The 12,273-nt window shown below is 45.1% G+C and overlaps 1 protein-coding gene across 1 annotated transcript in view; it reads left to right on the top strand.

Moving 5' to 3' along the window:
* Positions 1-12,273, top strand: part of LOC137372849 (protein Hook homolog 1-like) — an 87,202-nt gene that overhangs the window by 60,424 nt on the left and 14,505 nt on the right. Inside the window, exons 16-17 of the mRNA XM_068037206.1 lie at positions 3,320-3,354; positions 4,145-4,227. Coding sequence (XP_067893307.1) covers positions 3,320-3,354; positions 4,145-4,227 — 118 coding nt within the window. The remainder of the gene's footprint in view (positions 1-3,319; positions 3,355-4,144; positions 4,228-12,273) is intronic.

Genomic DNA, 12,273 nt, shown 5'->3' with positions numbered 1-12,273 from the left:
GCCCACTCTCTTCGATTGGCTGGGAAACCCGGAAGCGGGATGCTAATGCCATGGCTCAGTTAGAGAACCATGGAAAAGCCCGCTCCACGATCTTGTGGCTTCCAGAGCTGCAGCCAGCCTCCCCACTGTGAGCAGGTCCATAAGATAAAATTCAGCCCATAATCTTCCTCTTGATGCTTAACTTACATGTAAGTAAATTTTAAACTTTTATTTTCAAATCAGTGGTGAATTAGGAACCCTTGGGCAAGATCTTTATTAACTGGTTATCAGTTGACTCATGAAGAAACGAGCCTTTTATTCTTTGATAAAACACAGAAAAGATGAGGATGATTTCTTGAACCTTTAGATTATGTAACAAAATACATCTGACTATCTCAACACCTTTTTGATTTGTGTTGTTCAAATTGCAAGTGCTTAATTTTGATTATGGCTCCTGTCATGCAGGGCCGCCACCCGCCAAGAATGGGGCACATTAATTTCACCACATGAACATTGATTTTTAAACTGTTACTGGAGTAAAGAAAGAACTTGCTTTTTAAAAGAAAGCAACATCAGACCCTTGACTGGAAAGACATTTGCATATTTACAGACAGTGCTTAAAAGGGACAAAAGACCATTCCCTGATGCATTCAATCCACAATGGACTTTTGATTACCAGATGTTGAAGGTGGAGAAGCTAGCATTCCAGGTTGACTGCTAAGATGCTCCCAATACACAGAAGGGACATGGTCAAACTAGTCAGTCACGTGACCACCTGCTGGCCAACTAGGGGAGTTTTTTTTTAATTGGAGAAACAGTGTTTGAAGGCAGAAAGCTGTTTGCTGCTGGACTGAAAAGACCTCTTGTGGCTGGCTTGGTGCAGCCTCTCCTGTCTGCTTCCATCTCTTTCTCACGGAACTCCAAGACCCATTGAAGACATATGAACCCCAAGAAAGAAAAGTCTCTTACATTGAACAAGGTTTAAGAAGAATATTGGGTCCCAACGAAAAGCAAGATCTACCTACAAGCAAGGACTATAGCGAGCTTGAAGCACAGTAACAAGCTCCCTTCAGAGATTGCCTCAAACTTTTTCAGTTTATTTTTCTTCTACTCTTTTCTGTCTCTATTTGCATGTGCATATCACGTATGCATGCTAATGTAGGGCGCGGCGTGTAGGCCGTAGGCGTTAACCAAATTAAAGTTTAAGTTTTAATAAATTTCACTTTTCTTCTTTAAATCTAAGAAAGCCTGTTTGTGCTCATTTCTTTGCCTTATAATTGGAAAGCGGTAAACAAGGATTCGCCAAGGGGGAGCTCAAAACACAGTGTGTTTAAAAACAAAACCCTGTTACAGTAAGACCAGGTGAAGGCTGAAAGGGAACCCCCTAGGCCTCTTTCTCACCTGGTCGTAACAGCTCCCATTAGCCTACATGTTTACATAACCAATTCTTATGCAACTGATATTATGAAAAGAAGGCAGGAAAAAAGCAGATGGGTACAATCATACTAAAACTGAAGTTAATACATTTTCACCATTTACATCTGTCACATTGTATTTATGCATTTCCACTTTATCCTTTCTGTTAGTTTTAAGGAGTAACTCCAGACAGTAGGACAATTAGGAAGATCAAGGAAATCTACTTAAATACAATTTCACTTTAATGTGCATCGTATAGTTACAAAAACAGCTCCAACTGCTTCATTAGCATATACTGCTGAAGTGTCCAATACAGATGGTTTAAATACAATTAGTTGCCAAAGATATGCTTGAATTATGCATTCCACAATCTTACGACATCATGTGTTTCGAACGAGGCGGGAGGAGTGCACTGTTAATTCAGTCCCACTTTTCCACGGGTCACAGCATATCAAAAAATTGTCCCACTTAGTGAAGAACAGCCATACTCTATTTGTCCCCAGAATAAAGCACACCAACTAGGTTTCTTTATTCAGCAATAAAATGAACTATTTGTTATATAAACAAATCTTAACCAATAATGAGATAAATCAATACACGAAATGCTCCTTATTTCCCTAGCCCTCATGCCCACGCACATACATTAAAAAAAGGACTTTGGTTTACAGCTGTTTCATAGAAATAAAAGAAATAATAAAATAACTTAGTATGTCACATTCTGATAGGACGTTCTTTGGTTTGACGAGGTGTACCAAAGTTGAATGGTTGGATGCCACTCAGGGTCTTTCCAGGCGAGGTTTATTTATTTTTTTTATTTATTTTTTTTATTTATTTTTTTTTATTTAGAGATACAGCACTGAAACAGGCCCTTCGGCCCACCGAGTCTGTGCCGACCAACAACCACCCATTTATACTAACCCTACACTAACCCCATATTCTCTACCACATCCCCACTATTCTCCTACCACCTACCTACACTAGGGGCAATTTACAATGGCCAATTTACCTATCAACCTGCAAGTCTTTTGGAGGTGGGAGGAAACCGGAGCACCCGGAGGAAACCCACGCAGACACAGGGAGGACTTGCAAACACCACACAGGCAGTACCCAGAATCGAACCCGGGTCGCTGGAGCTGTGAGGCTGCGGTGCTAACCACTGCGCCACTGTGCCGCCCTGCAGGTTGCCGCCCAGGTTGATGAACAGTCTGTGATAGGTAGGCATTCAGGCAATTCAACTGCAGCAGGCTTCATATAGGTCTTCCATCAGGAGTGCAGCAACATGTCTTCTTAGGTTTTACAGCAGCAGTATTGCAGTAGAAGATTTCTTCAGATTTCAGGATTTCTTAAAACACAGGAGGCAAAAGGAATCACACTTGATGCAGGGATTCTTCAGAGACAGGAGGCAATACGAATCTGCCACCTTTGAAATACAAGGCTTCTTCTCAAGGTATGCAGGATTCCTTTACAGAGAAAGGTAACACTTTTTCTGGGTCTTCCTCTCATCTCCAGGCAGGTCAAAAACCAAATTTCAAAATGCCTGCTCTTTGTCCAACTCACTGGTTTTTTAAAGTTCCAAACCGAAAGCAAAACCTTCCTAAACAGATCACATGTCAAGACATAAAGTCTCCCTTGTCATTCAAAGAGTAGCTCTGATGAGGTCAAACCCCTTGCTGGTTTCCTTGAAATTACCTGCTTTCCTGTTCCTGTATACAAGTTCAGCTTCCTTTCAAAACACCCATAAAGTTCAGCTTTTGTTTTGAACTTCCTTTCAAACATTCATGAAGTTCCACTATTTGAAGGTGTGTCCATGTCCACTGAAATCCTGTTTCAGTTTTTTAAAACACACAGAATCCTGAGTTTTTAATACAAAAACCAAATCCTTGGAACACATATAACATTCTTGATATATTGTCTTGTTTTACAGTCAAGTGATCTGAAGAAGAAATTGGATGCACACCTGTAAGTAAATAGTATTAAAGAAGTTTTTTCTTCCAAAATATATCGCCCCTTGCAAGGATTTGAAATTCTGAAATCAGCACTGTAGTGGTTTTTAAAAGTTCTTAGATTTAAGTGTGACTCACTAGTTCACTCAGTAACAAAGTAAGTTCATTACATTTTCTTTTTTTCACTTGTATCACTGAGGATCAAAACATAATGCAATTTCTTCTTACAAACTATAAACCCATTCATGAAAATCACAACTAATGAAGTATTGTATTCCATCAATTAGTCAATTCTATATGATCACTATGGGCATAGTGCACGCAGAAACAAGATGGTGCCAGTTGCTTCTGTTTTATGTGATATTGAATAAGTCTTGTAGTCCACGCAGAACATGGTGACCGTCCTGCACATGACAAATGCAGCCATGCTGCCGCAATTACGCAGTGGACGACCACTTACCATAACGACAGTGGTGCCCCCTCCACCGCCCCCTCCCCCCCCCAAATCATGCGTTGGAGGCGGCATTGGCGATGCCATGAATTGTATTACCTGATGCAGGAGCAGGTGCTGGTGCCATCTTTAAAAGGCTGCCAGCCCTGCAAACAGTATATCCAAATGCAGAGTTGCCCCCTCCCCCCCACCCCCCCCCCAACCCAAACCCCTTATCTGTACACACAATGCAGACTTTCCCCTTTCACCACCTCATCATTGGCACCAGCTTCTCATGGACGGGAAAGAGAAGGCACATGTAGTAATTTTCTATTGGTAAAGAATACGCCTAATTTGCAACACATTTTATCTCCAGAGAGAAACTTCATGAAGCTCATGATGAGTTGCAGAAAAAGAGAGAACTTATTGAAGACTTACAACCTGAAATACAACATAGCTGTAAGTTTAAAGTGTGTGTGTGTGTGTGATTGTGTGTGTGTCACCTAAGGACGCACAACCCTGGAGTGGAAGAAGAAGATTTATATATAAAACACAATCTTCCAAATATTTTAATGTTTTTAAGAAAATAAAACTCCAGATGCTGCATATATGAAATAAAATCAGAGAATGTTAGAAGGGCAGCATCTGGAGAAAGGAAGTTCAAGTTAGCAGTTCAGGTCTATGACCTTTTGTCAGAACTGGGAGATGGTATAGATGAGTAACTTATATGGAGGAAAGAGGGGCAGGAAGGGAATAAAATAGCCACCTATAGAGAAGGGAAACATGATCTTTAAAGTGAATAGGTGGAGAACAGGAGATGATTAAATGACAGAAGTGATGAGGGTAAAAGATAAAAGGAGGCAATCATGAGATAAGTTAGACTGAGACCCAGTGAATGTGTGAACGGTTTCAGCAGAATAGCAGAGAGGAGGAAAGCATGGACTTCTGGTAAAACAGATAAGGCTGCAGTGACCCAGGAGTATGGTGAAAGAAAAAGGCAAATAGATACCAGTGGTGCGGACTGGAAGACAGTGGAGTAGTGGTAATGTCGCTGAGCTAGTAATGCAGAGGCCCAGACTAATGCCTGGGGACATGGGTTCAAATCCCACCCCGGCAGCTGGTGGAATTTAAATTCAAATAATTAATACATGCAATTAATTAATAAAAAATCTGGAATTGAAATCTAGTCTCAGTAATGCTGCCATGAAATTGTCATTGATTGTTGTAAAAACCCATCTTGTTTACTACTGTCTTTTAGGGAAGGAAATTTGCTGTCCTTACCTGATCTGGGCTGCATGTGACTCCAGACCCACAGCAATGTGGTTGACTCTTAACTGCCCTCTGAAATGGCCCAGCAAGTCACTCAGTTGTCAAGGGCAATTAGGCATGGGCACCAAATGCTGGCCTCGCCAGCAATGCGCACATCCCATGAAAGAATAAGAAAAGACTATACTGCTGATGGTGTAGTGATAGGGAATCCCTATCCCAAGCAGCAGCCAACAATCTTCCTCTCTCCTAGAAGCAGTGCTACTCCTAAGTAGCCATTGACTGGTATCTCACTGGCCCTTTAGAGAATGCCAAGTGAGGCACGGGGGTCTCTGTAGGATTATCCAAGTGGGAATCAAGTCTGGAATGGCGGCAGAAGGGCAGAAGACTGTGCAGCAGCCTGGAAGGTACCATAAAGACTTTGTTCCATGATATATACTGCAAAGTTTAAAGGGACCACTAACTGAAAAAACTGGCCGCGCTCAACAACTAAAATTTGAAGGGAACATTGATCCTAGCTAAGTCTGTTCTGATCATCACCTTACATACACTTGCAGCAGGAATCTAACGTTTAGGAATTGGATTTTCCCCTTCTCAACCTGCGGGAATTGTTGCACCTATACTGTTACATAAGTTCCTAAATTCACTTGAAAAAGCCCTTCAAAACACCCCTGCAGGGGATACAGAGACAAAGTGGGCCCACATCAGAGACACAGCAATGACCACCTTTGGCAAACGTGAGAAGCAGAATGCAGACTGGTTTCAATCTCACTTTGAAGAGCTGGAACCTGTCACAGTCGCTAAGCGCACTGCACTGTTGAACTACAAGAAAGCCCCCAGCGAGTTAACATCCGTAACACGTAAAGTAGCCAGAAGCGCTGCACAAAGAACAGCCCGGCGCTGTGCAAATGACTACTGGCAACACCTATGCAGTCACATTCAGCTGGCCTCCGAAACATCAGAAGAATGTATGATGGCATAAAGAGAGCTTTTGGGCCAACCATCAAGAAGATTGCCCCCCACCCCCTGCCTCAAATCTAAATCAGGGGAAACGATCACTGAGCAATGCAAGTTAATGGACCGCTGGGTGGAGCACTACCTAGAACTGTACTCCAGGAAAAATGTTGTCACTGATACCACCCTCAATGCAGTCCAGTCTCTGCCAGTCATGGATGAGTTGGACGAACAGCCAACAAAATCGGAACTCAGTGATGCCATTAATTCTCTAGCCAGTGGAAAAGCCCTTGGAAAGGTCGGCATTACCCCTGAAATAATCAAGAGTGCCAAGCCTGCTATACTCTCAGCACTCCATGAACTGCTTTGCCTGTGCTGGGATGAGGGAGCAATACCACGGGACATGCGCGATACCAATATCATCATCCTCTATAAGAACAAGGGTGACCGTGGTGACTGCAACAACTACCGTGGAATCCCCCTGCTCAGCATAATGGGGGAAGTCTTCGCTCGAGTCATTTTAAACAGACTCCAGGAGCTGGCTGAGCGTGTCTACCCTGAGGCACAGTGCGGCTTTCGAGCAGAGAGATCCACCATTGACATGCTGTTCTCCCTTCGCCAGCTACAGGAGAAATGCCGCAAGCAACAGATGCCCTTCTGCGTTGCTTTCATAGATCTCACCAAAGCCTTTGACCTCGTCAGCAGACATGGTCTCTTCAGACTACTAGCAAAGATCAGATGTCCACCAAAGCTACTAAGTATTATCACCTCATTCCACGACAATATGAAAGGCACAATTCAGCATAGTGGTGCCTCATCAGACCTCTTTCCTATCCTGAGTGGCAGGAAACAGGGCTGTGTTCTCGCACCTACACTGTTTGGGATTTTCTTCTCCCTGCTGCTCTCACATGCGTTCAAGTCTTCAGAAGAAGGAATTTTCCTCCGCACAAGATTAGGGGGCAGGTTGTTCAACCTTGCCCATCTTAGAGCGAAGACCAAAGTACGGAAGGTCCTCATCAGGATACTCCTCTTTGCTGATGATGCTGCATTAACATCCCACACAGAAGAATGTCTGCAGAGACTTGACAGGATTGCGGCTGCCTGTAACGAATTTGGCCTAACCATCAGCCTCAAGAAAACAAACATCATGGGACAGGACGTCAGAAATGCTCCATCCATCAATATCGGCGACCACGCTCTGGAAGTGGTTCAAGAGTTCACCTACCTAGGCTCAACTATCACCAGTAACCTGTCTCTCGATGCAGAAATCAACAAGCGCATGGGAAAGGTGTCCTCTGCTATGTCCAGACTGGCCAAGAGGGTGTGGGAAAATGGCGCACTGACACTGAACACAAAAGTCCAAGTATTTCAAGCCTGTGTCCTCAGTATCTTGCTCTATAGCAGCGAGGCCTGGACAACGCATGTCAGCCAAGAGTGATGCCTCAACTCGTTCCATCTTCGCTGCCTCTGGAGAATCCTTGGCATCAGGTGGCAGGACCGTATCTCCAACACAGAAGTCCTCGAGGCGGCCAATATCCGCAGCATATATACACTACTGAGCCAGCGGCACTTGAGATGGCTTGGCCATGTGAGCCGCATGGAAGATGGCAGGATCTCCAAAGACACATTGTACAGCGAGCTCGCACTGGTATCAGACCCACCGGCCATACATGTCTCCGCTTTAAAGACGTCTGCAAACGTGACATGAAGTCCTGTGACATGGACCACATGTCGTGGGAGTCAGTTGCCAGTGATCGCCAGAGTTGGCGGACAGCCATAAAGGCTGGGCTAAAGAGTGGCGAGTCGAAGAGACTTAGCAGTTGGCAGGAAAAAAGACAGAAGCGCAAGGAGACAGCCAACTGTGTAACAGCCCCGACAGCCAATTTTATCTGCAGCACCTGTGGAAGAGACTGTCACTCTGGAATTGGCCTTAATAGCCACTCCAGGTGCTGCTTCACAAACCACTGACCACCTCTAGGTGCTTACCCATTGTCTCTCGAGACAAGGAGGCCAAAGAAAAATACTGTTACCTGGCTGAAATGAACAAATGCAGCAAAGAGACTGCGGCTGGGACCTTTGTCATAAAAACAGAAAACGCTGGAAATACTCAGCAGGTTTAGCAAAATCTGTGGGGAGAGAAGCAGAGTTAATGTTTCAGGTCTGTGACCTTTCATCACAACTGGCAAAGGTTAGAAATGTAATAGATTTTAAGCAAGTGATGGTAAATCAAATATTTAAAGGGATGGACAGGTTAAATGCAGCTAAGATGTTTCCCCTGGCTGGGGAGTCGAGAACCGGGGGCACAATTTCAAAATATGGGGGAAGCCACTTAGGACAGAGATGAGGAGAATATTCTTTACTCAGAGGGTTGTGAATCTTTGGAATACTCTACCCCAGAGGGCTGTGGAAGCTCAGTCATTGAGTATGTTTAAAGCAGAGATTGCTAGATTTCTAAATACAAATGACATAAGGGGATATGAGAATAGTGTGGGGGAAAAAAAGCATTGAAGTGGAAGATCAGCCATGATCATATTGAATGGCTGGGCAGGCTCGATAGGTTGAATGGTCTTATTCTGCTCCTATGTTCCTATGAAGTGGGGGTGGGAGGAAGAGAACCGAAGAGAAGGTGTGTGATAGGGCAGAGGGCAGGATAGATTAAATGACAAAGATGTCTTGGGACAAAGGCAATGGTAGTGCTCATGATGTGGTGAAAGACAAAGCATTAGTCCAGAGAGAGTGCTAATGACAGAATAATAGACAGCTCTGTCCAAAAGCACAAACATGAAAAACCAAGTTTCAGGCAGGCATATAGTTGAAAAATAAAATAAAATAATAATAAACAAGGCCAGTCATGCTGGGAAATTATTGAACTCAATATTGAGTCTGGAAGGCTGTAGAGTGCCTAATTGGAAAATGAAGTGCTGTTCCTTGAGCTTGCGTTGATGTTCACTGGAACACTGCAACAGACCAAGGACAGAAATGTGGGTGTGAGAGCAGGGTGCTGAATTGAATTGGCAAGCAACTGGAAACTCGGAGTCGTGCTTGCGGACTGAGTGGAGGTGTTCCGCAAAGTGGTCACCCAATCTACGTTTGATATTTCCAGTATAGAGGAGACTGCATTGTGGGCAGAGAATGCAGTTAACGAAATTGAAAGAAGTACAAGTAAATCGCTGCTTCACCTTGAAGGAGTGTTTGAGGCCTTGGATGGTGAGAGGAGAGACAGTAAAAGGGCATTACACCTCCTGCAATTGCATGGGAAGGTGCCGTGGGAAGGGGGCGAGGTGTTGGGGGTAATAGAGGAATGGACCAGGGTGTCACGGAGGTAACGATCCCTTTGGAATGCTGACAGGGGAGGGGCATATGCGTTTGGTGGTGGCATCATACTGGAGGTGGCGGAAATGGCAGAGGATGATCCTTTGGATGTCTAGGCTGGTGGGATGGAAATTGAGGACAAGGGGAATCCTGTCGCGGTTCTGGGAGGGAGGGGAGGGGTTGAGGGCAGAAGTGCGGGAAATGGGTCAGACATAGTTGAGGGCCCTGTCAACCACAGTGAGGGGTGGGGTGCGGAGGGAGTCCTTGGTTGAGGAAAAAGGAAGACTTGTCAGAAGTGCTGTAGTGGAAGGTTGCATCATCAGAACAGATGTGCCGGAGATGGTGAAACTGGGACAATGGAATGGAGTCCTTACAGGAAGCAGGGTGTGTAAAGAAGTGTAGTCCAGGTAGCTGTGGGAGTCGGTGGGCTTATAATGAATATTAGTGGACAGCCTATCCCCAGAGATAGAGACAGAGAAGTTGAGGAAAGGAAGGAAAGTGTCGTAGATAGACTATGTAAAGGTGAGGGAAGAGTGGAAATTGGAAGCAAGGTTGATGAGGTTTTCCATTTCGGGGCGAGAGCAGGAAATAGCATCAATGCTGTCATCAATGTAATGGAAAAGAGTTGGGGGAGGGGCCCTGAGTAGGACTGGAACAAGGAATGTTCGACATTCCCCACAAAAAGACAGGCATAACTCAGACCCATGCGGGTACCCATAGCAACACCTTTTATTTGAAGGAAGTGAGTGGAGTTGAAGGAGAAGTTGTTCAATGTGAGAACAAGTTCAGCCAGGCGGAGGAGGGTGGTGGTGGATGGGGACTGGTTGGGCCTCTGTTCAAGTAAGAAGCAGAGAGCCCTCAGACTGTCCTGGTGGGGGATGGAGGTGTAGAGAGATTGGATGTCCAATCAAGGACCTTTGTTGTCTGTAGGCTTTAATAATCATTGGAAAAGGTCAGTGACCTCTTGAGGTAAGTGAGCAACCCACTTAACAGCATAAAACTGCCTCCTACATGCCCTGTTGAAATGTTGGTACACCATCTCTCTAAATATTTTGTAATAATTTATAGTATTTTGGTTTATTTTTATACTTGCTGTTATGGTATTGTACAGTGTCTGTTGACAAATGGGTGACTTTTGAAAATTGTAGATATATTCTCACTTGCTGGGGTGAAACTGAAGTGCAAGTCTTCAGGTGTACTTAATTACATGACAAAGAAAACCAATAGTACAGAATTTTTTCTACTCCATGGGGAGAGAATTAAACATTAGAAAATGCACTGCAGTTTTTAGCATTCCTATATTCTGTTTTTCTAAATGGTGATACTTGCACCGCGATCCTAACCTCCATCACTCAACAGGGATGGCGCATCCAGAGGGGTTGAAATTTAGCTGAGTCTGCAGAACTGAGGTTACTCTGTTCCTGCCCAATGCCATTTCATCTTGGCTGACTTTTAAGTTGGCTGAGGCCCCCTCTACAAGCATGTTGGGGCCTCAGTTAAAAGCAAAAGTTGCAGCCTGATGACATAATGGGAATTGAAGAAAGCATTAGAAATGTAAGTAGCCCATTCAATGTTAATGGCTAACCCTCTTCAACCAGTTGGGCTAACAATGACTTTGCAGTCAGAGACTCCAGAATGAAACTCGGAATAATGGGTGGGAGAAAACACCACTTTGTCAAGATGGCACAATGAGCAGCATCCAAACCCATTGTCTAACAATGGCCACGCCATCAAACTCCATTTATAAAAACACAATGGGAGAGAAACCTGGGCCACCTGACAGAAGCCAAGGCTGGGATTTTACCTGAGGTGGACAGGAGCCGTCCACCGACTGAAAAGTCAGTGGCGAACCCGCTTCTGCCTGGCCTAGGGATCCGACCCGTATTTCGCGGGTCTCTGGGCTTTAATTGGTCTGAGGTGGGCCCACTCAATAGAGCTGCTGGCCAATCAGCGGGCCGGCAGCTTTTAGTCCGAGCAGCGCCACTGGGAGCAGTGGCGACCACTGGGACTGTGGCCCAGCTACCCGAAGAAGATGTCATGGAGCCTGGAACACGGGTAAGTTTTTGTTGCCTCACCGGGGTGATCGGTTGGGCCCCGGTGAGGCAAGGCTGGAAGACTGGGGGAACGGGAGTGGGGGGGGCGTGTTGGAAATGGTTGGGGCATTGGGGGCAGCCGTCCGTCGGGCACAAGGTGCTGCATCATGAGGGCTCTCCCCAGGCCTGCTTTTAACAGGCAGCTTTTCTTGGGCCTGGCTGCCCGACTGGCCATGGGTGAAATCCCCGTGGAGGCGGGCAGAGGCCTTACGTGGCCATTAAGTGGCCACTTAAGGGCCTTGATTGGCCTGGGGCAGGCGGGTCGTTTTCCACCACCGCTGCCCTGTGTAAAGTGGTGGCGGAAGCGGGAGTGGGTCGAGAAGGGTTCCCCGAGCCCTCCGCGACATTTTACGCCCCCACCCGCCACCTTCCCGCTTTTAGTGTGGCGTTACATTCTGGCCCAAGTCTCTGATAAGGAGTTTTTAATGAGAGACATTCTCTGTGGAAAGTCAGAAGGAAGAGAGACCTATCCAAGTAAGAAGAAGAACCCTGCCAGAATACCATCTTTAAACTACCTAGAGGCAGGGATGAAAGGTGACCTTGAAACACCCTACCTTAGTAACTACAACAGGATTTCTGCCATTGAATTGTGACTGAGATTTAACCAAAGAAGTCTGCAGCAAAGCATCCGTCCACCTGAAAGTTTTCCAAAGTCTGACATCCGTGAACCAGGATAAAGGAAAAACAGGCCTGTACCATTTTTAAAAATTGGCACTGCGACATGATATTGTTACAGACAGGTGGGAAATGATGATAGGTTTTCCTTTTTCACCTCTCAGCTGACTGTGTGTTTTTATTAGAATTGTCTTTTAAGCCTTGAGCATTTTAATGGTCAATAAACAGACAAATGACAGGTTTTCTTGTAGGTTTAAAGAAAGAT

This window comes from Heterodontus francisci, chromosome 8 (genome assembly GCF_036365525.1).
Source record: "Heterodontus francisci isolate sHetFra1 chromosome 8, sHetFra1.hap1, whole genome shotgun sequence".
Lineage (NCBI taxonomy): Eukaryota > Metazoa > Chordata > Chondrichthyes > Heterodontiformes > Heterodontidae > Heterodontus > Heterodontus francisci.
This window is presented reverse-complemented; position numbering and strand designations above follow the sequence as displayed.